Here is a 25,100-nt window from a genome sequence, read left to right as displayed (position 1 = left end):
TCACCTTTCTATTGATTCAGGAAACCAGGTTAGTCAAAATTTACATGTACCATATGCTAGAGGGTTAATATATCTACAATTAGTATCTGATTAACCCAAATAAAAGGTAAATCCAATATGATTAATCCATTAGCAACACATTTGACGGGGATGGATTTTAAATGTGTGTCTGTGGCAAATGCAGGATATTAAGTTAGGGGGAGGGGGGCTGGGTCCTCCTCCCAAGAAAATTTTGAAAAATCAGGCTGTCAGTGGTGATTTGTGGTGCATCTCTGAACCCAAATATAACATTCAGTGTCATCAACTACATCAACCCAATCAACAAAACGCTCAAATTTACAGAATAATAAGTGTATTCTGTATACTGTCAATTAGGGTAGGGGAGGAGGCGGGGGAGTTCTGGCCCCCACTTAGATCCACCACTGTGTATAGGCATATTTTCTGAGCTGTAAGGGCTTTTAGAAGGATGGTACATAGTTTCTTTAAGGAGTAAGAAGCTGTTGATGGACATGGCCTGCATGTTTTATAGCTAATAATGTCAACATATTGTTGACCTTGGCTGTTCATCATTAGCTCCTCTATTTCTGCTGGCTGTCAATATTTTGATAATGTTTTATAATATAAAGTAAAAAAATCTCAAGGATCATTGCTGATATATATTAGAATGCAAAGTATGATCAACATACCATATATCAAGTATAAACTTGATTGGGTTAGTCTAATTAAAAGATAATATATTATCATAACCATTCATCATTTATATGTGATCTGGGGTTACATTAAGGCAATGGTATAATATATTGTTCTAAGCCTGTCTATGTAATAATAATGCCACTCAATATCATGAGTTAATTACGATAAGAACATCTTAAAATATGAGCGTAGACGGCAAATTAAGGCCACTAAATACGAGTAATCTTCAATATATATCCTAATATCGATAAAATGGTGCTAAATAAACTGTACTAACCTCAATATCAGCGATTCCTGTGCTTTTAGAATTGGAACGTATTGATCTCCCAGAAACGGCCATATTAGTGCCACTGCTGCTTGTAGCCACGACATTGGTAGTTCTTGGTGGGTTGCTTGCAACGGAATTCGACTTTTGCATTCTCTCCTAACAAATGTTGACATCAAAACATTGTAAATATAATATAATTACTGCAAACATAGATGTGTCTTATTCTTTACCTCCATACGTTTTCTCACTCGATGACTGACTTGATAGAAACATGCGCACACAAGGAAATGGAGGATTTCATTGATCCATAGTTTGGCTGTTTCCGAGAGTCATGAATACTGCCTCGTCAATAATGCATTTCAAGAGTTACATCTGACATATTATCCAGTTACTGAACCCGTCGTGAATTTATCTAAATAACAACCATGTACACAATATTATAGAACGCATAATGTATTCATTTTGGCCTTTTAGGCGCTCATAAAAACGATGTATGTTTAGTCTATCCTTATAATGTTATGGAAATTAACTTATTTCTTTGGGAATTCGATTTCGTGTCTGTATAAATGTTTGACAAAAACACCCTTCTCTGATATCTGGCTTCGGTTAGGCCCATATGATTTCCAGTGTCCATAACAATCAAGTATGATCGATCCTAACAAATAACCAAAATTCAATGGACGAATTTCGCAAAATCGAGCTACAAAAAGCGGTATTTCCACATAAGAAAAAATTATTAACCATTCGCTTCTCGACTGTAATTTTAGTCTTTTCTGGTCACCATTACACAACTGTCAAGATTGGTCCTCTTGTCCAATAGTTAGTCTATTATCCCGGTCAAGCTAAAATACATAATTAATAAGTTTGTCGAAGCTTATTACGCTCTGTAAACACATTGAAGAGTGACTCCTCGGTAGACGAGTAGGAATATTTACACTTGTACAAATGACCAAAATGCTCTCCAAATAATGATCGATTGAGGTTGGTGAGATCAATACCTTGGGAGTTATGAGAACTGGAATGGTGTCTTTGGGTTCATACTTGAGAAATATCGGATCGAGTTCTGATGTGGTTATTGAGCATTTTTACTTTGACACTGTTTGTCGATTAAAATGATTCGTAAAATAATGTTGTTATTTTTTTTTATCTTTATTCATGCATATATATATTTTAAAAAATCAAACTAAAAAGTCCCAACCAATTTAAATAATTTCCTTTATTATACTATTCAAAAAATGTTTTAATAGAACGGTTGTCGTCACCGGATACCTTTAATACATGTAATTCCAATGTGTAGGCCCATATGCCATAAGCAACAATTATGGTGCGTGGGACTTATACCTTACTGGTCCCAGCAAGAGTTGTGCGATTAACAACGAATCCACCATTGTAATATAATTTCTGTAATAAATATTTAATTTGACAGTAATATTAACAAAAAAGATGGCAATTTATAAGAGAATTATATGTCAGATTAGAGATATAAAAATAAATCCAGGAAACCATGTCACTTAACTAAAATATTTATGCACAAATCACAATATTAAATTATACTGCTTTCGACCTATTCTATCACCCGCCCCCATAGACATTCAATCATGAAACTAAAAATAAGTCTTAAGACATTTTAAACTCTAGCCAATCCAAATATATTTCTAACAAAAAAATTATTTGTGGTTAATAGATTTTTGGAATCAAATAAACGATTATAACTTCAACACCACTACTCTGCCAAAAGAACGTGGTGCAGTGAATCCGTGTCTCGCTAATATTTATTTGACATATTGTCGTGGTTCGTTTAAATAAAGAACTGCAACGATAACAGCCAAAGAAAGAGCTGAAACCATTTTTTGTATTTTTATGGGAATTGTCGTTGTAGTTTTTTATGTCGTTGGTTCCCTAAATTGGAGGCCTCAGGATCGTCCCCGGTGTTGTCTGACTTCCCCTTGTCAGTGGTGTAGGATAGGGGCTTGTTGATGGGACGAAAAATCGAGGTCCCGTTTGCACATTAGCCTGCACTTAAAAGAACCATTGCCAGTTGGAATTCGAAATAAGAGTAGGCTACTGTCTAGGCAAAATGCCCCCTCCAGCTCAGTAATCAGCCGGGTGCAAAGGAGGGGGGGGGGTGTAATAGACATTAGTCAGGGAACATCATATGGAGTATTGATTTGGAGACGTGGTACCTTGTTCTGATATCTATCAGCCATATATTTTGTACTGACTTTCCCAATGGCCCACTGTCGTGGGGTCCATGTCTTGTCACTATGTTCATTGTTCAGAGTTTGCTAGAGAACAATTTTCTAGGCTGTAAAGCACGTATGCGGCCTTCCAATTTTCAAAATTCTCCGGGGGAGGAGCAGTGACGGACCGTGGCAAGGGCAGCAGACGCAAATGCCTTGGCCCGGGCTCTGAAGGGGCTCGGCGATTTGGTGACAAAAAAAAAAAAAAAATAACGAAGACCCATTTCCCCAAAGTCGTGAAACATAGTGGCGTTTTTTCGATGAGTTTTGAATTATTAGGTAGTTGATATCAGAAATTTTTCCATAAACAGAAACCCGAAGTCTTGTTAATTGTCCAATATTTCCGTCGGGCCCCCGATACTCACTCAACCAGCTCGCTTGACAAGAATTGCAAACCGATATCATCGGGCCCGGATTGGCATTGGAGCCCCTTCCCACTGGCCCCCTCTCTGTGATAGCTTTTTTCTGCTTATAACTAAGTATATGACCTTCCGCCCGGGATATACTCCACAGACCACCATTTCAGGTCGAAAATGCAAAACATTTCTCGAGGGGAGGACCCCCGGACCCCTTAAAACCCAAGAGGTGATACCCCCGCCCCCAGGATGTCATATTGTCATTGGGGCCCGGCGAGCTCGTCATCCGTCACTGGGGAGGTCCTCTGTACCCCCTTCGTACGGGGAGAGAGAACCCCCTGCCCCCCTCCCCCCCCTAAAAAGTTCACTTCCCCTCCGCAGCCAGCTTGCCTCCCTTATCCCGGTTAGTAGGACTTTAAAACCATATATTATTTCTACTAGAAACAAGGGCGTGGATTTGTCATAACTTTTTTTTGGGGGGGGGGGGACGGACGAACTCTGGAATCGAACATGGAACATTTCATTACCAAACGAAATAAATAATTACGAACAGTTTACTGTACCAGTGTTATTTCGGTGAAGGCCGTAACTAGGGGTAATATGACGACAATATGGAAAAATTGACTACCTACATCAAAGCTGCATAAATATTAATTGTTCATGAAGTTAAGTGAATCGTCCATTCTACGATCAGGACTGTTCTCTATGAATATCTTGACGACATGAAGGGGGTCATAATGCACCGCACACGCCATCAAGTGGTTCAGTCGGTTTTCCGTCATGGAGTTGCGCAGCCAAGTTTTGATACGGCGCAGAGTGCTGAAGGAGCGCTCGACTGAGCAGGAACTAGCAGGGCTCAGCAGTGTGAGACAGAGAAGAGCTTTGACAGAAAGGAATATCTGCCTCACTTCAGGTGATTATACTGAGGAACGCTTCGTGCACATGTGAAATAGATTTGGCCGAAAACTGGCGCTTGAAGAATGGCAATTCTTGTTCCAAGATACGTAGAAACAAGCTCATCATCATGTATAAACCTGAAAATATGTTCTGGTGATCAAAATCATGGGGGAGGGGGGCAGAGACCTATTCGTCCCCCCTTCCGATTCTAAGGGGGGAACACGCCCCCCCGTCACCCCGTAAATCCACGCCCATGATGTCTAGAAATGGTAAACTAATGGGCTACACCAAATTCCATATTCCTGAAGCAATGGCCCGAGAAGTGGGATTAGTTCTAATCAAACGAAACACTGCGAGGAGTATGCCAAATTCACGTGCACGTAATATCATCGCCAGATAGATGAGAAATCTGCCTGGTTGTACTATACAACTATCACACTACTTGGTAGAGCACCAACCCCACTCAAAACCAAAAAAGAATTCTCTTCTTCGATAGATTTTTTTTTCTGAATTCGATGATAGTCAATTAACCCACTACGTAACCTTCAGTATTACCTTCCATCTGAATGTAAAGGTCTTTCAAGTCATTCTTAAATTAAAATGTACCCGGTCAAGTATATTGGTTTCCATTCAGTTACTCAGTTATACAATATCTCTATGTTTGTTATATCTGCCCCCACAGCGGCCACAGCCATACCGTGACAATTTTAGTCCTAATATCTTCAGTAAATATTGGTTTACCCACGCACTCTAATCAAATGAAATGAAAATTAATCGGGCTTAACGGATCACTTTTCTGCACCGACTGAGCTAATGAAGACGGCCAAACGCCGCGACGTGTGCATGTCTTTGCCCTGGCAGCGGCCCTAATACCTATTCTTATTTCGATTTCTGTCAGGAGATATTTTACGCGCTGCCAACGCATTTTCATTTCATAGTCGTATCTAAAATATACTGTTCATTAAATTATTAGTTTTATTTTGTGTATATTAGCGCCAATATATTAGTAAATACGTGTAGGTTTATACCTATAATATATATGACAGCCATATATAATGTATAAATGATTGATATAGTGAGTGTATATTTCACTATGTTGTAGTAGTATATATGTCTGTGTGTTATGTATAATCCATTAAATATTGATAGCTAGAGTGAAACAGCCTACGTATAGACAAGGACAGTAATTAAACCTATCTTCACATCGCCTACTTCATATAGGCTTTAATCAGATTTCCTCACAAACTTCGTGGGTGTTATGTTATGTCTTACATTCTATAATGACCCATCTAAACCACAGGGGCATTATACGACATGGCCTTCTGTTGCAATGTGGGATGAACCCAGGGCGATGAAATGATATTAGTATTCATTTTATACTCTCTTTCCGTTCTCAAATGCAACACAATTCCGGTAATTTATATCATATACCACCCTAAAGGCCAAGTTGTACAGCCTATCCATACAAAGAATTGTTTCTGATGATTCTATCGTCGCCATTTTACTATCGTCATGGTTAAAATGCTTTTGATAATAACAGAAAAATGAGATGAATGGTTAGCGCGTGCGCGTTGTATCAAAAGGTATGTCAACTGGCGTGGTTTCGATTCCTCGGTTGTACGTGACAAGGAGTAGGGTCGCCTGTCCAACCTTAAGCGTTTTCTCCGGGTCCTCCGGCCCCCCCCCCCCCTCTGCTAGAGACCCCTACGCGCAAGCGATTATTGAAACAAAATTGAACCATATGCTAGTTCCGAAATGACCTAATTTGTATCGAGTGGACGTTACACCCCCCCCCCCCTCTCTCTCTCCCTCTCATTAACCATTGCTACACTTATTATTCCTCGGGAATATGAAGGAATATAAAGTAATAAAGCCCCGTGGCTGTAACACGAATCTAGCCGTTTGATTCACATTGACGTTTTTGGTTTAAGTGCTGACCCATGCCTTTACAGTTTTTTGTTTAAATTTGCATTGTTTATTTCTATATTCGCCTCAATCTGTTTGTATTCCTGTGTGCGTTTGTGCTGCTTTTGTCTGAAGGTTAAAATTGAGCACTTTGGACCACAGCGATTCAGATAGTTTGGGGGTTTTAGCAGCCTAATTCGCCAGTTGCTTCTGGAGATAAATTATGATCACGTGGTGCTTATCATTACGCATAATCCTTCTTATCCGCAGACGACAATATTTCGATATCCAATTAATTTTGATATAGGTCTGCATATGCCGCTTGCGGTCAACATCTGAAAAGGTTGGGATTGGACAGAATACAACGTTTAGTGTCATGTTGAGCTGGAGAGATGCATATTGATAAGCAAACACCTTGTATCTATGTGACGCCTTGGCATATATCTGTATTTTATTGTTGTTGATGTTGTTGGTTGTTGTTGGTTGTTGTTGTTGTTGGTGGTGGTGGTGGCATGTCCTTGAACGTCAGAAGACTGGAGTACAGAGCCATCTCTGTTAGCATCCAATAATAGGAATATAAAAATACGGTCAAGCAGAAATACGTATACATGCATGTATATCACAAATTAACCCACTCCCTTGTCTGCTTTAAGCTGTTATATTCTGTTTATTGGCATAATCATATTTTTTTTTAAAATTAGAGTAATACATTTTATTGTTTTTCCATTCTAAATGTATTAGGGCCTGTGACCTTGCGGCCAGATGTGTTTTTGCGTTAATAATAAGTATTGATACGTATGTAACGACTAACTGACAAACACGTTACTGAAATAGATCTGATAATTACGAACAAAATATATATCCTATAGTCTATTTACGTCTTCGCGCATTAGAAATAAGATGGGCGATTCTTAACTCTCCATTGACTTAATTGGACTGAAATAGATATTTCAAGTGAGACCTCGACCCCAGACAGATGCCAGATCACAACATTCTCTATGTATAATATATATTAAAAGATTGCATTTCCCCCCAACTACCCACGTCTATTGGTACAATTTTATACTTTTGTTTATCAAAGTAAAAACGGAATATGGCGTTGACCAGAATCAAAAACTACACCCACTATAGCGGCTTTGTGAAGTCATAAAGGTACAAATCTATTAACTTCATTTCAAAAACTCCTATCTTTAGTGAGCTTTGTAATAAGTGCTAAATACACATGATCTATACAGCTATACATGCAATCAGTTCTAAATACTTGATTTATGCATGGATATATAATAGCTTGTGCTATGTAAATGACCCGCATTGACTCCCTTTAAAATATCCATAATCTTTACGAAAGAGTCATCTGGCACCTCCCATCTATTTGGTTCTGGTCAAAGCCCAGCTTAGGCGTGGGACTGAGGGGCCCAGGCCCCGCGGTTTAGGGGGCTCCGCGGTTCATGGCAAAAAGAGAAGAAAAAAAAATCAAATTCCAGATGAAAGTTTCACGGTAATCGATCTAGCGGCGCGAGGGCGGAGACTGAGCTATGCCTCAACCCCCTCTGAGAAGTTATATGTCATTTCCGCCCATTGTATGCCATTCGGAATAGATTTTGTATGAGATGAGATATTATGTAATTTTTTTTGTATTACAGACCGTTTAATGGTGTGTTACGCATGCCTGCCAATCAAAAGGATATGAAATGATCTTTTCATCGCGTTAGGGGCCCCGCGATTCTAGTCAGACCCAGGGCCCCGCTCAGTTTAAGCTGGGCTTTGTTGGTGATTACATGATGAATTCGGTAAAGAGGAGTAGCAACAGCAAATGGGCTCGCTACACTAGAACTTCTCTATAATAGAAGTGGTACCAGGTGTTTATGAAAAGACAAGCGTACTTCGCGACATCTGTCACTGCTATCGCGTCAACTGAAAATTCGAGCATGATAAAACTGGACCATAGGTTTGACCAGTTAGATCTCTTACGATAGAAGGTAGAGTCATGTTATATTAGTCAGCTACTTCTGATTAGTTTATACTATGGGGCATTATTAGAGAGTTTTATTAAAAAGTTGACGATGGACCCTTTCATGTATTATTTAACATTTCAAAAATAAATTCTGCTTGATATAGCCTTTTCGGTTCTTGACAATTTGAACTAACCTGTTTTTAGTTCAATAATAGACTTTTTAGGAAATGGAATTCTTTCTACCACATATTTACGTCTATTTTGGAGTCCGGGAAAATATTGCAATTTTAGTCGCAAAAAGCCCATTAATAGAAAGAAAGAATGACAGAATGGATGATTAATTAATTTAAAAGATTCACTTGATTTTGCCTCCACGTTCTTATTCAGAGACTGCATTACCAAAATACTCCAATATATAGCACTAAGATTGTCCAAAAACAATGGACAGACAGCGACCGATTAATTGCAGCAAAAGAAACCAATGTTTCCTCAATTTTCTGTTTCGTTGCAAGTGACTATATAACTTCGACGATTGTGATTTAAATGTGATAAAAATTCATTTTCATAATTTTCATATTATGTTTAATTGAATATTCACAATGATAACACCACAGAATCGCATTGTTGTAACTATTTCTATTAATTGTGTTCATTATTCAAAATCATATATGGTCTGGAATCGTTAAACATTCGACATCACTCCCACTCCCACCCTTTACTTGAAAATACTGAAGCTTTCCGAGACTATACGATTGGTCGCTTGTGATTAACTTTGTCCAAGAATTAGAAAAGCCCTAAAAGCCCACCGCATCTCATATTCCATCCGACGACCATGACGACCATACCATTGTTTTATTGATATTTCGATTCTAATATGACTGCGAACTAAGAATCTGTTGTAAATTAAGGATGTTTTTGGACAATCTATAAGCTTAAAGTAACACGAACTTCATAATAATGATTGAGGCTATAAATAGATAGAGAGAATTGATGTTATGGGAACGTTTTCATACGGTCGTACATTAAGTTTTCGTTTTAGGCCAATTCCGAGACGCAAATCTATACGACCATTAACTAATTAATCTCCAACTGGTCAGGGTATATAGGCAATCTAACTACTCAAATAAAGGTCAACAGACTTATGTATATGATGTCAACAAAGAATTTTAACATCCAAATGACGCCATTTTCACTATAATTAATTGTAAACTGTTAATACAGAGTTGAAATGATCACTGATTCAGGTTTTTGAAGAGGAATTGTCGTATGAAAGGTAGAAAAGGTAGTTATTTAATGTAATTGTAAACTTTTTATTTTATCAGTTCCAGAAACCCAACAAGAAATCGGAAGTTATATTAAATATATTTCTTTCTTTTCTAGGACAGAATGGTGTACCAAAATTACAGACTCCTACAGAATCGCACGGAAATCACGTCATTAGTGAGGATTTCTCTTTATAGTATGTAGCCCGACACCGATAACGTTCAGTTGCCACTTTTATTTTTATAATAACACCCAAAAATCTGCTATTTGCAAGCTGAATTTGCAGAAACAAGAGCAGTTGATTGACCCGTGTTTGGACGCCAGAACGTAAACATCCGCATGCGCTCACTTCGCGCAAGAAAAAAAAAACGCCAGCGAAAAAGTCGCCAATCGAGCAACTGTTACCGCGCGCGGAAACGCTTACATGGAAACGGTCCATTACTTCTGCATTATATAGACTTTTCCGCCGGCGGAAACACGTACATGGAAAGCAGGCCTACCCGATTAAACTGACGCCGAATTCTACTGCTTAACATAAATTAAACTAATTCTCATCGAAATAAAGATTAAACCATGCTACACAGATTCGATATTTCTTTCGTTTTTAAAATGGCCGCCAAACCAGAATTAGAACACGCACCTCGAAAATGTATATAAAATGTACGCGGTAACTTTTTAAATTACTATCTCCATGCACACTATGGTGTTATGTGTTGACAATTTAGCGTTTGAAGCTATTTTTACTGGCGCAAAGCCTTGAAGAATGTATCATTCGTAGCGGTGGACAAGACAGAAGCCTCTACAATATTGCAGCTATGGTCACAAAGTGAACATAAAAGTCGAAAATCTTTAATTTGAACGAATGAATTGATCATGATTAAAGACGCACAGATCTTCGGAATTGGCAATAAATGAAGGGAAGCAACTCCATTATTATTATACATGTATGTTCGATTAGACAATTATTTGAATGACGATTTATCCCTTATTAGATTAGTACTTCTAATAACCATTTCGATTTATTTAGTCGTTGGGAGCCTTCTGGTTATTTTAAAGATATATTTAACATCACATAACACCTTAAATCATGACCACCATTACAGCGCCAATAATTGGTTAAAAGAGAGAATAATACGCCAGTCACGAAACGTAAAGTTTGAACCCATAAAAAAATAGCTGTCTAATTCAACAAACCCAATAAGGATAAACGGGAAAACCCCAAATAAACCCTATACTAACCTTTAATCTGATTTTATAGCTTTAGAGTGTGTGGGGTTTAGGCGACAGGGGCATGAAGGCATCAAGAAGTAGTCGTTCATTGTGAAAGAAACGGAATGGAGTTTAATGTCTCGTCAACATTTCAGCTAACACCAATTTGTATTGACCTTGGATTTTTCTTCCTTGGTAACACTTTCCGCGATTGACCCAAAACCCTCCCCAAACCCTTCCAGGTCCCTTACAACTAGAAACTGAGCGTCATAAATAAGAAGTCGGGAGATTCAATAAACTATTCGGGTGAAGAAAATATTGTAATATGAAATCTGATCTTATACCAAAAATAGAATTTAAGAGTAATATTCATTTTTTATTCAATAAATCTATACATCACATTTACACATACATATACACAGAATTGAGTTTTCCCTAAGTTATTGTTGGCTTATATTTGGCTCACTTGAAAATCATCAAACCAAGCAATGCCATAGGGATACGTTCCCACTGCTACCCAACCATTAGTTATTTCTGTAGGTGTTTTTATATCAAATAATACTTCTGTATTAACAGCACCAGTCAAACGACTTCCCTAAAATATAGAATAAATACAACATATAAATATATCAAACAACTTCCCTAAAATACAATAAAAACACAATAATAAAACCTCCAAAACATCTTCCTAAAATATAGAATAAATACATTAAATGAAATGGAGTTTAAGGTCCTACTGTTCTGCTCAGACTTACAACATTAAAACCAATTAATCAACCTCCTAAAAACACACAACGTCTGTATTAACAGCACCTGTCAAACGATTTCCCTAAAATATAGAATAAATAAAACAATAAAATCTATACAACGACTGTCTAATAACTTCTGTATGTCTAATAACAATATCAAACAATTTTATAAAAGTATATACATTAAACAGTTTAAAAAATAAATAATTCCAGCAAAATTAAAATCGAAAAAAAAGAAACATCTCTTTACTTTCCCACCGATGAATTCCTTAAGTGCTATTTCAGATGCTGGCCAATTGCATTAACGATATATTAAACATATTATACTTATTCAGTTTTGACTCTCTATAATGAATGTCATGTTTAAACTTAGCTACGTTTAATGATAGTAATATTACAATACAGTAATAGTAATATTAAACATGTTATACATATTTAAACTGGACTACAGATTAATGCTACACGACATGTTTAAACCGGGATATGTATAATGATAGTAATATTACACATGTTTTAATTGAGCTATATATAATGATAGTAATATTACATACTAGAAGAATGCCCGGCTTCGCTCGGGGGCCATAACCCTGAAACCGGAAGTGGTAGACTAACTCCACCTGGCCTATGTTACTCCCCGGTCCGAGCTACCCCTATAACCCAAATTTCAGACTCGGGGCAGACCTAGTGTAGCCGCCAACCCCGAACAGACAGACAGACAGACAGACAAACGACAGTCACACATATTAGTATATAGATATGTATACGTATCAAGATAGCAATACTACACAAATCTAAATCGAACTAAGTAAAATAAAAGAAAGAGAAATTATTGTTGTTGCGTCGGTAACAAGATTGCCTTAAACTAGTGCCATAAAGTTTTTACCTTTACTTGTAAAGTAAGTACATCCCAGTTGTTGGTAACTTTATTAACTTTTCCAGATACTAGAACTTTATTTTGTACTAAAATAAAAAAAGATTATTCCATAAATAGGAATTCTACTGAAAAGAAAAGCCATCTTAAGACTGAGCAGTATACGCCTATCTGGTTTATATCTTAAACGAACACTATATAAGAATGGCGTTCCAGTAAAAAAAAAAACCGGAAAACTTTAACAACGACAATAAACAGTTTTCTAGAAATGGCTCGACAATCATTTACAAACCGACTAATTTAGTTTCAAAATCCTGTATTTATAAGTACATGTATTTTGAGCAAATTTGATCAAATTCTCTTTATAATGCACTAAACACCTTAATTGAAATGAAATGGGGTTTAACGTCCTACTGTTCTGCTCCTATACTGGGCCAATGAAGACGGGCATACGCCATACAATGTGCTATGAGGGAAATTTTGCCCGGGCAGCGGCACTATCGGCCTACTCTTATATCGAATTCCAACTGCCAAGAGATGTTTTACGTGCATTCCAATGTATACACGGGACCTCGTTTTTTCGTCTCATCCGAAGGACTAGACAGCTGCCCTTGTCAGGCCCTCCATTCTGCACCACTGACAAGGGGAAACCACGTCGGAAAATCCAGATGAACTTTCTCGGCCAATGCAGGGATCGAACATCCGACCTCCAGGCTAGCGAGCCAGCGTCTTAACCACCTAGCCACAAACACCTTAATTATAAAACGCAATAAAAAACTTTCATAAAATATTATATTGAAATTCCTTCTTTGTCTCTTTTGCAATTTTAGACACACGATGTTTGTCGGTATCATCGGTGATTAATCAAATACAACTTACATACATCTACAGTAAGCAAGAAGCGTTGTTCCTTAGGGTAGAAAAACATAAAAAGACCCGTTTCATTTAAGGCTGGACATCCACCGTTTGTTGCTCGAACTGCAAGAAATACTGCGTCACTGGTATTTTGACCTTGTAGCTGAACAGCAACTGCAGCAGAAACATCCTGCCTATATTAAAAAATATTAATGGATAATTATTACAATATTCATTTATATACAACTTAAAATGCTCTTATACGAAAAGGTAGCTACTGGAATATTTGGTGTTTCTACAATTAGGTCATTATTATTAGGGCCTATGTAATTTATTGTTTCACGGAAAAGAAATAAGATAAAATGAAACAGGTTTAACTTCTTACTTTTCTGCACCAGCCAGGCTAATGGAGAACGACAGATGCCGTGCAGTGCGCTGAAATTCCGACCGGTCAGTGGCACTACAGCTAGCTCTCATCTTAATTTCCAGATGTAAGAAGAACGTCCACGTGATGTCAATGGAATACAAGGGATCTCATTATTTTGTGCAAGGACACGGCTCCTTTCCCCTTGTCAGTCGTTCGGATGGGACGACAAACGAGGTCCCGTGTACAAATTGAAATTCGAATAAGAGTATATCGTAGTGCCGCTGTCCAGGCGCAATTTTCCCCGTAGCACACTGTATGGCGTATGCTGGTCTTCATTAGCCCAGTCGGTACAGAAAAGTAGGACTTTAAACAAAAATTCATTTTATTTCATGTTGCAGCTACTACTTCGAGTTCCCGTTCAAAAAAGTTGCTTCAATTTACTGCCACCGTGGCACTATTACTGTTGATAAAGACGGTGATGAGGTGGGATTTACCTACCATTGGTAATCTCCGAAAACATTCAATGAGGTGTTCCCATTATCTACATGACACCAGTACCAATGTACGGGTTCATCTATAACTACTTGTTTCATAAACTTGTTTCCATCACTTTCACCAACTTCAAATGATCCAATTTGTTGAGCAAAGTAATATGGTTCTTCACCCACATCGTACCCTGTGTTAAATAAATAGTATTAAAGATACCTGATCGATGGAAGCAGATTTAATTTATATGATAATTTTATAGCCTCTCCCAAAGATTTGCCAAAGTTTCAGTTATCCATAATTTTGTCAATTTATTATAAAATCATTACAATAGGTAGACTAATATGTATTGTCGCTCACTTTTTGCAATACTTTGGCCACCTCTGACAATGGAAGGGTTCTTGTCGGTGATTGGTAGGACCCCGTGATTAGTGTGTTTCTTAATTATGACCAGGGCTTACATATAGTTTTCCCCGGAAGTCTATCAATGTTTAAATATGCTGGCGTCTGAAATTGATAACTGCATGAAATTTCAGATTAATGAGGAAAGATTGGTGAAATCGTTTACCTTCAAAATCCTCAGTATACGGAATAGGAAAAGGTCCAGAATCGGGAATATTTGGATAACTTCCCTTGTTGCCAGTTGTAACTGTTGTTAAAGTCCATACTTCATTCTCTTTTATTGTTAGTGAAATAGAACCATTTTGAACCTAAAGTTAAAAATTACCCCAAAAATAAATAAAATAAAAACAAGAGCCCTGGCGACATACACGCCAATCAATCCGGATAATCAAATTGATTAATTATTCTACACTTACCATAACTGGATCCATTTGTTTGAAATAAATTGGTGGAACTTTTGAATATCCTGGTCGACTATACCATACATTCAGTGATTCTACACTTTCAGCCTAAAAAAGAATTTTCCAACATTAAAAGGAAATAAACTAGAGTTTAAGGTCCCGCTTTTCTGCACCAAGCTGGCGAATGAGACGGACATGCTCCATGCATTGTGCTATGATGAGGAACATTTTGCCCTATCTATCTTATTTTGTTTTGCAATGGTGTATAGGTACCCCTGATTTTCGTTTCATCCTAGCCAGGCCCTCTGTCATGCACAGCAGACAATAAGAAAATCGAGAGAAAATTTCTCCGCCAACACCGAGAATCGCACTACTCTATACGGAGTACCTGGGGCCTGTTTCACGAAATTTTAACTAAGATAAAATCCAAATTTTAGTAATTTGATTGGATAATATTAGACTGATTGTTGTGCTTAGCCAATCAAAATTGAAGTATCTACTAAAATTTGGATTTTATCTTTAGTTAAGATTTTGAGAAACAGGGCCCAGGTTAGTCAGATGCTGCCACTAAAATCCCCAGGTCACCATTCACCTCAACGAAATATCACATAAAGTAATTATTTAAAAAGTAAACATGCACTAGTGGGATACATACCAGAAGGGATTCATAACACATTTCACAAATTATACAGCGGTAAATATGTATTTCTATCACGGTTTCTAAAATATGTATTAGTGCAATGGTTTATCGATACATTTGTATGAGCAATTTAAGATAAAAACTTACGAATTTTCCTTTTAGCTGGAAATTAACTATCTGTTCCTTCAAATTCTTTAAGTATAGAAACTTTCCTGGTCTGGTACATTCAACAGGGTCTTGACTCTAAAATAATATTTTTAGATAAATAAAACTCAACACAGATAACATTGATATCTAAAACATAAGACATTGAACACCGCCGATCTTTTAAAAGATTATAAAAACAATTCTGCAATACTGGTAACATCGATATAATTATGAAACTATATGGAAAAACTAATAAAGATACAATCGATATACCAATCTATTATATAAAAAAAACTCAATAAAGTTACTATCGACATGTAAAAAATATTATGACAAAAACTCAATAATGGTACCATCGACATGTAAATAATATTATGAAAAAAACTGAACAAAGTTATCATCGATGTGTGAAACTATTATGAAAAAAGCTGCTACAGGTACCATCGATATGTCAAACTATTATGAAAAAAGCTGCTACAGGTACCATCGATATGTCAAACTATTATGAAAAAAACTAATACACATGCCATCGATATGTGAAACTAACATGCGAACAACTCAATATAGTTACCATCAACATATAAAACTATTAAAAAAAAAATAATAATGATACTATCGATATGTGAAACTATTATGAAACAAAAAAACTCAATAAAGTTACCATCAACATGTGAAACTATTATGAAAAAAACCTCAATAAAGTTACCATCGACAGGTGAAACTATTATGAAAAAACCCCAAATTAAACTTGTCTTCGTTATGTGAAAATATTATGAGCAAAACCTCAATAAAATTACCATCAATATGTAAAACTATTATGAAAAAAGCTCAATAAAGTTACCATCGACAGATGAAACTATTATGAAAAAATTGATTACCATCGATATGTGAAACTGTGAAATAAGCTAAAAAAGACACAATCTATACATGAAAATATTACGTGAATAACCATCAATAAAGACACCATCAATACGTCAAACTGCGACAAAAGCTACTAAAGACACCACAGATATGCGAAACTATTCGAATGATACTCTTTGTTTCATTTAAATCAATTACACATACCAATGTCTCTATAATAATTGTCAGTTGTTGTTCATCTGGACTTGTTAAAACAACATAGCTTCCACCATTAGTAAAATTACCAACACCATATCCATGTTTAAAATATTTCCAACCTATTTCTGTGAACTGAGTCGTGTGAGCTTGAAATAAAAATATAAAATTTCTGTGTATGACAATTGGTACTGCTTATCGTATTGGCCTCCACTATGTTTCAGCCGATATTAACATACATGGACAAACATGATTCTGAATGAGATTTTATATTGACAGACATCTGTCTGTTTTCTTTTTCGGGGTAAGCGGCTATGAAATATGGGGTATAAGGACCGCTGAGGTAAGGTGTGGTATAGGCATGGTTGACGTTGCTTACAAGTTACGCTTTTGGAGTTATACTTCCTGTTTCACGCAACGTCAATAAGGAAATGCCGGAGTGATCTACCCGTGCAATGTTGAATACCCAGCTAGTACATATAAATTTTCATCACGATCATCTGATTGATTAAAGACCGTTCAAACCCCAAAAGAGCAATATGAAACAGTTTTCAAAGGCATATATTCATAGGCGTAGGAGCTCAAAGTAATTCAGGGGGGCATAAGAGAAAATTGCCCGAAATCAATACCGTTTTTTCGGGCATACATATCATAAGAGAGCTTCGGGCATATTTTCGGGCATGCAGTGGACAAGAAAAAGACGAGAAAATACTTTTCGGGCAGTGTGGATCTCATAGAAATAAGTTAGTTATATTTTTTCTCTAAACGTTAATAGAAAAAAAAGGTCGTCGAATTTTTCATTGCCCCCGGCTCCTACGCCTATATTTCTCATGAATGTGATAAACTTCATATTACTATGTCCAATTGAATTTGCACAATGATACCCCACAATATTTCTATTATTTGTGTTCATTATCCATGACACGCTCCGAAAAATTGTGAAACTTTTGTAGGGAAGGTGACACCCCTAAACTCCCCTCTCGCGCCGGTGTTGACTTACTCCTTCGTGGACCACTCGACCCACTGCCTTACTAGAAACTCCTGGTCCGTTCTAGACAATACGTCGGTATTCAAAGACAAGGAGTATCTTAGGGAATGTACCTGTCATCCAAATAGGTGGCGATACTTCATAATACCCCGACCAAGGTTCAGCAGCCCTCATAAGGCCAGCATTAATCCAAGGTAAACCATAATAATAGCTGGCTACCGCATTCCACATGATGGTTCTGTAAAAGTAGGAATGCTTTAATCAGTAGAAGGTAAAGAATTACCTGTCATCCATATTGGGGGCCTAACTTCATAGTGACCGGTCCACGGAACTCCAGCACTCATTAAACCGGCATTATAATCTGGTAAACCATAATAATAGCTGGTTACTATATTCCAGAAAATTGTTCTAGTAAGAAAGTAAAATGTTTATCAAGAACTGAGAAATAAAATGGAATATGTCAAGTTCTTATTTCATATTTAGGTCGCCTCAATATTAACCACTGGTGGCTCGGCGAGTATGGCCTTGGTTCGCTGGTTCCAGCTTTCTCTTTGGCAGTGATGCAGGGAGGAGGCATTGACAAAAATGACAAGCGTTTAGTTGTTCGGATGGGACGTAAAACAAGGTCCCATGTATACCATTGGCACCACGATAAAGATCCACTGACATGACAGTTGAATATGGAAATCCGAGGTAAAATGTCCATGCTCGGTTGGGGCAGAATACCTAGACGTTATACCACAATTCATTCCATTCCATTTATTAGTATTTGGAGGAAACGGAAGAACATGAAGAATATCCAAGATGTAGCCACACTATCCCTCTGCTTGTCACTAAAAATATTTGGATAGAACTCGCCATAGCAGTGATGACATATCCAAGACAGACATCGTCTTCAATTTAAGAGAGAGAGAGAGAGAGAGAGAGGGAGAGAGGGTGGGGGTAACGTCCACTCGAGTCTTCAATTTAAATACATCTGATTGAATAATAACTGAATAATAACTATCAGAATACTTACGAGGTCATTAGGCCGGTTACATAGTTTTGATTTAAAGTCTGAAATGATATTATTTTGTAGGCTATAAAGAATAAAACAAGTAAAATTGCATATCTTTAAATTGCTGATCCCAATGGTTAGAAGACAGTTTTAATTTGATTTTATATTATAATATGGAAAACGAATCTAAAACTACATGTAAGGGGTAGCGGGAATCCATGCGACTTACCCTGGAAAGACAGCCACCACCGGTTACGTCATCGTGGGAAGTTCGGTCTTCTGATGCCCATAATGGTTTGCCAGTTTTTACGGCTGCAGGGCTACTAGTCATTTCAGGATAATGCGACCTGAAACAAGCAGGGGAGGCAAACAATAAAAGGTTTGTATCACCTTACCTTCGCTAAATTACCAGTACCGTCCTCTGAGGCCCAAAGTGGTTTGCCCGTTTTCCGTGCTGATTCGGTACTACTGGATCGTGGATAGTGAGACCTGAAACATGGTAACTCTTTCATGTGCATGTTACACGACATGAAATTGAAATATCTGGATCCAAATATGTGCCACAAATCACCATTAAACCCTTATTTTTGAAAGTCAATCCAATGTTAGTGTATCATACGTAATTGACAGCTTTAAATTTCAGTTTGAAAAATATTCTATTTAAAAGACTGCAAAAGATGGCTGGCGTCTTGAATCAATTCAAATTCGAATTCTGTGCAATGCCAATTTTTTTTTTCTTATAGTCCTCAGATGGGAGGTTCTATCATGTTCTAACGCGCACAACCAAACACCACCGACTACCGACAAGAGCGTTACTTGGTCAATAGCGTCCACATTATTGCAAAACGTGGCCGTTATAGATATGCACTTTCTACACAATTATTTATTAAGATTTGTATCTGGATAGGGGCTGGGGAATAGGCAAATAGTCTAAATTAGAAATCTCTCCCGTGTACATTACCTCGTGCACAACATCCATCACTAAATATAACTAATTGATCACCAGTTTAGACCTGCATGGATGTCAAAAGGTCAATAATCCAATGCATTAAATTTAAATATTAAAGACCTAATGTTAAAAGTCATCTTACCCAATCGCATAAACAGCATCGAATAGCTCTTTATCATTTGCCATGTCCTCGACTATTGGCCAACCATTCTGATCGGAAGCAATGATCAACGTATTACTGAAACCACCCATATCTAAAGCTTTGCGTAATGTCTGGAAACATACAAGTTTAGATGAATGGACTTGCAAATCAAGGTAACAGAAACAAGGATGACAACAAGGGTATATGATAAATCCATATCTTTGTATATAATACAGCGTCTTCGCTAGCCAAGGGTTACGATTTGCTTCTCAAGCGAATCGTATCGTAACCCTTGGCTAGCTAAAATGATAGTACAGTTATATCAGATTCAGACAGACATAGACTGACTACTCAAATGTTGTAATATGTTGGTAAATTTGTGTAGTATTGTCGTATTTAAAGTTTTCAACATTTGTTTTTTTTATATTCTTCAATTTTAAAAAATATTTTTTACGACTGAATTTCTACAATTAATATGCTCTTTCACAGCAGTTATCTCATAAAAATAAAACACATCTCGCCACTGACAACGTGTCGCGTAGATTTCGAAAAGATATAAAAGTTTAATTAAAAAATATTCCCATTGAAAATAGCATTAGGATCAGTTCTTAATCTGTTTACCATTTACCTAATAAAAATGATATGAAGCTATTTTTATTTACCTTGATATAAGTAACATTATAAGGACTCTCGTTCCAGATCTGAAAAAGGACAAATTTACTATATTATAACATTATTCATAATCTATATTAAATTATAATGCAGGTACTATTATATAACCCAGTTATAATGAACATATCACTGGTTAATCCCATTTATAATTCAAAGTAAGATCATATTAATAAACTTACGCCTATATAATGTATGTGATGATATTATAACGTCCTTACGCCTATATAATGTACAGTAAAAATATACTAAACTTACGCCGATATAATCAATAGTAAGATTATAATGAACTTTAGCACCATTAATCCACTTGACTATATAATCAGCTGTTGTTGGGATGTTCTTCCAGGGTGTATCTTCAGCATCCCTCAACCATCCTGGAAATCCCCATGGTAACCCATACAACTTAATATTAGGGTTTCTCTACATGACAGAAAAACACACAAAATAAATATTTAAATCCTGCAATACAGGAGGTATACTAATAATTCGCTATTTCAAATTGGAAGCGAGGAACCCAAATGGGTATGCTCACCTTTTTAGCTTCTTGTAACATCCACCATTCATAACCCCGTGTATAATCTTCATCCCAACCATAATGCATATGTGAAGCTTCTGTTCCATCTGTAGAACAAAGAATAGATGAGGGTTCATGCATATTTAAAGTAGAAGACGGAGAAGCTTGAGATGATGATTATGCAACTAAAACCTAAGGTTGTAAGCTTTCTAACATTAATGGAGATGGTCTATCTGTCGATATCAAAGATATGTCAACATGACAGCTACTCGTATCAAATCTTATTAGAACGTTAGCCACGCAAACCGCGGAAATACGGTCTCACAGCAGCTTTGACCAACTTCAGCTTATCCGAAAGAAAAACTTGGATGTTGACCAAATTTGATGACTCCATTAACGATTGCTAGTTTTTAATCCGCCAATGACGTCACAAACACAACCTATTAGTTTAGTACGGCGTTTTAAGAGATTCGCCTATAAATGTTTTAGTTTTAGATATTACCTCTAGTATTAGATGGAAAAATATTAATATACATGTAAGTTAAAGATACATTATGGGAGATATTTATAGAGAGTTGGCCATTCTTGCTATAACAGTTCAAAAGTAGATGATGAAAGAAGAATATATTGAAAAATTCAGTCAAATTACTTTATTCTGAACATAGTTATCATCGTTGTAATATTTGCCTAGAAATGGTAGCGAAATGTGTCTTCACCTTCGCCGAACGTTTGATTGACAGGCGTTAACTCCACCTACATATCTCGATTATCAAGTAAAGTTTTCAATGGCATACGGAAACGCTTTACAGCGGCCTCGCTAAGTACACTCTATCATTTAGCCTCGATCTAACTGACGTATTTTCATCAGGTTACCCCTTATCTGATTTAATCAATTAGTGAAATCCTATTTAAATCCGAGCTGTAGCCGAGCCATCCGTGGGTCTACAGAGTTTATTTTGGTCTTGTTGTTTAAATAAAGATCTAATTTATAATTTCTATAACATCTGAAGCCTAAATTAAGACTTGCAATAATCAGATTTAGCTCTTGCATAATGCATGTTTAATGCATAATAATATGTATATTGCTACTCATGGTATAATGAATTACTCGGGTGGTATATTATTACTCATAGTATAATGAGTTACTCGGGTGGTAATTAGTCTGTTTAATGTGACCTCGATCAATATCTAATTGTAATGACTTGCATGATCCATTATTAAACTTATATGAGAGATTAATGAGTTTACCAAGTATGAGGACGCATAACTACGAGGATGTAGAACAAATATTTACCTGTACTTTGTATATCACCGCCTATCTCCACTTTAAAGATATGAAGAGATGCTCCAAAGTTAGGCTGAAAATGATTGTTAGATATGACATGATATTTTATCACCAGAAACATCTGTATGTTATCAGTTCGATACTGTGGTAACAATTGTCATCGGACATTTGCACTCGGCGGTTCAATGAAATGAAATGAAATGGGGTTTCACGTCCTACTGTTCTGCTCCGACTAGGCTAAAAAGGACGGGCATATCCCATACAGTGTGTTATGAGGGCAATTTTGCCCAGGCAGCGGCACTATGGCCTATTCTTGTATCGAACTTCAACTGCCAAGGGATCTTTCAGGTGCACGGCGATGTATACACGAGACCCCGGTTTATCGTCCCATCCGAACGAACATCCTGCACCACTGACAAGGGGAAACCACGTCGAAAATTCCCGATGAACTTTTTCGGCCAATACCGGGATCGAATACGCGACCTCCAGGCTAGCGAGCCAGCATCTTACACACTTATCCACCGTGACTCCTGGGTTCAATGAAAACCTTTGACATCTTGGTACATAATGTGATTTTATCACCTAAATACATTTTTTCAATAAATACGAACTTACATAATTATACACCCGACCTTTTATTAATGTGCAACCATAATACACCTTATTCACGACTCTCCAAATGTTTCTGGAAAAGATTGTTAATATTCTTACCTTAAACAAAAAGTCCAGAATTTCAGATCGTTGTTGTTCAGGATAATTAACAAGTAACTTTGATGTTGCCTGAAAAAAGAGATGACAAATATTGTGTTGACCGGGCACTGAACTCATTCCATTCCATTACATTCATAATATTTTCCATTGGTTTATTTTGATCTCATTGTTTATATTATCTTTATAAAATAATTGTAATGTGATACTACCTGAAGGAAATTTTATTTTCATACTAATTAAAATATCGTATGTTTCTTGATACGAATAAAATTAAATATTTCCGCAATTTATGATATCAATTTTAGTTATTTTCATTTAAAATCAAACATATTACCCCTCCTCCACTTATTGCTCCAATTCCATTAAATGTTCTGCCATATCCAACAGAATTATCAATTATATAGCTAGATGCTTGATCACTAGTTGTTTGGTATACCAAAAGCGTCAGAATCGCAAATGTCATAAACGTCTTCATTGTGCTTTGTGCTGTTTATAATAAACTAATAAAGTAGATCATATGGATGCCGCATTTTGATTTTTATCAATTTAGAAATTTAAGTCAAGGTTCATATGATAAAGCTTGAATTGTATATAAAGATATTATCATTTATGTATAATAATCACACGAACGTATATCATGATATTATTAACAGATAAAGACAAGAAACAAATGATCAGCACCTTTATCTGTTTCATTTCTTAAATCAATCCAATTAAATCGTATTGGGGACGTCTGTACTAAGGAATTTGATTAATATATCAAGGCTGCCTCAGGATTTGATGTGTCAGATGGAAACATGAAAGTAGTTAAATTTCTTTTACCTGGTCTTATTGTTTATGTTTTGTTTCTGTATTTACCTATACCATTATACTTTAAACTATTATTTGAAAGTATGAGATTTGTTTTGGCCACCAAAAGAAAATTATAGATTCATACTGTCTAATAAGTTCACAATAAATCAAACGAGATATTCAGTACAAAACTTGACATGATAATAGTATCGCTACACTGAAGGCCTATGTTGTCAATGATAACAATGTCGTCGTCCTTAATCCATGCATTAAGTGAAAGCTAAATCTGACTATTGCGGTTTTTTTTTTCTTGTTCCAAATTATCATTTAGATATGTATTCATACCCCAAGCCCATAATCAGATATTTTAGATGTCATTTGACGAACCACAAGGATACACACTATTGAAATTATGGGGCCTGCATCAATTAATAACAAATAGCTATAGAAACCTTCTAATCGGATGTTTTGAAATAAGATTTTCAAATTTGCCGAGATTCTGGAAAAAGAAACTTTCAGTTCTTCTAAACCATTTATTTATACGACAAGTCCATAATCAACTCTTGGACACCAGATGGCTCAGATATGACACCTTCGCCATTTAACAATTTAACGATAAAACGGATAATTAAGACGTTTTTTAATATCGTAGCAATGGTACTGGACAATCGAGACACTATCTTGTCAAAACTTCAAATTTTCAATATATTGATTTCTCATTATTTTTTTAACTATTATAGCAAGCACGCCAGATTTGTATATACTAGTATATATTACATAATGCATATTTGCAGAGAAAGTCTACTGTTCATATTAACACGGTATTTTTCAGTTTTAATGATATACATATCTTAGGATCTAACCGGTTATATTGTATGGAAGATGTTAAATTGATGTATAGGAAGAAAAGATTGACCACCTGTTGATTCACCGGGAAGTAACCAGGGTCTAAAGTGTTACTTAGAAATTTGCCCCATCACTTTTGCTGCTTGTCAGAGTCCTAAGATAGCCCATTTTTTCATTTGATGCCTAATGAAATTAGACATTCTATAATTCGATTTTTATACTTGATGAATACTTTCATTTCAATTTTGTCTCAGCCGTTCAGCCAATGCAGGTCACTAAAAAAAATATGTCTGCCTGTCGATCTGTCACACTCGATAGCACTACATACCCTTGCATGCAAAATGATCTTTCGTGAGACGATAATAAATTTCGATCGTTAGAACGGGTCGACACTATGATATAGCAGACCTTAGGATCACTTGTGGGCGGGGTCCGTCTTCATTAG

General features: G+C 36.5%; 2 protein-coding genes across 3 annotated transcripts in view; both read right to left on the bottom strand.

The window, feature by feature from the left end:
• The window catches only part of LOC126818162 (GTP-binding protein Di-Ras2), a 39,541-nt gene extending 38,234 nt beyond the window's left edge, over positions 1-1,307 (bottom strand). The window contains exon 1 of the mRNA XM_050545388.2: positions 971-1,307. Coding sequence (XP_050401345.1) covers positions 971-1,111 — 141 coding nt within the window. The 5' untranslated portion in view covers positions 1,112-1,307. The remainder of the gene's footprint in view (positions 1-970) is intronic.
• A 9,911-nt stretch (positions 1,308-11,218) lies between these two features.
• Positions 11,219-23,491, bottom strand: LOC126817286 (galactocerebrosidase). Of its 2 annotated transcripts, XM_050544132.2 has the most exons (17): positions 23,018-23,491; positions 22,316-22,379; positions 21,040-21,128; positions 20,763-20,927; positions 20,498-20,536; positions 19,836-19,966; positions 18,974-19,091; positions 18,766-18,803; positions 17,861-17,985; positions 16,769-16,908; positions 15,704-15,799; positions 14,932-15,024; positions 14,682-14,823; positions 14,126-14,303; positions 13,285-13,454; positions 12,418-12,494; positions 11,219-11,380 (listed from the first exon to the last, which is right to left on the bottom strand). In XM_050544132.2, exons 1-17 carry the CDS (start codon positions 23,132-23,134, stop codon positions 11,237-11,239), a joined length of 1,926 nt encoding a protein of 641 aa, XP_050400089.1. In that variant the 5' UTR covers positions 23,135-23,491; the 3' UTR covers positions 11,219-11,236. The 2 variants fall into 2 exon arrangements, with proteins under 2 accessions (XP_050400089.1, XP_055956397.1); XM_056100422.1 differs by lacking the exons at positions 17,861-17,985; positions 18,766-18,803; positions 18,974-19,091; ... (4 more) ...; positions 22,316-22,379; positions 23,018-23,491 and adding an exon at positions 18,031-18,149.
• Between the last annotated feature and the right edge of the window lie 1,609 nt (positions 23,492-25,100).

The sequence above is a fragment of the Patella vulgata genome, chromosome 4 (assembly GCF_932274485.2).
Source record: "Patella vulgata chromosome 4, xgPatVulg1.2, whole genome shotgun sequence".
NCBI classification, from domain to species: Eukaryota; Metazoa; Mollusca; class Gastropoda; family Patellidae; genus Patella; species Patella vulgata.
Note: the sequence above shows the minus strand (reverse complement) of the source record. Positions and strands in the feature narration are given on the sequence as shown.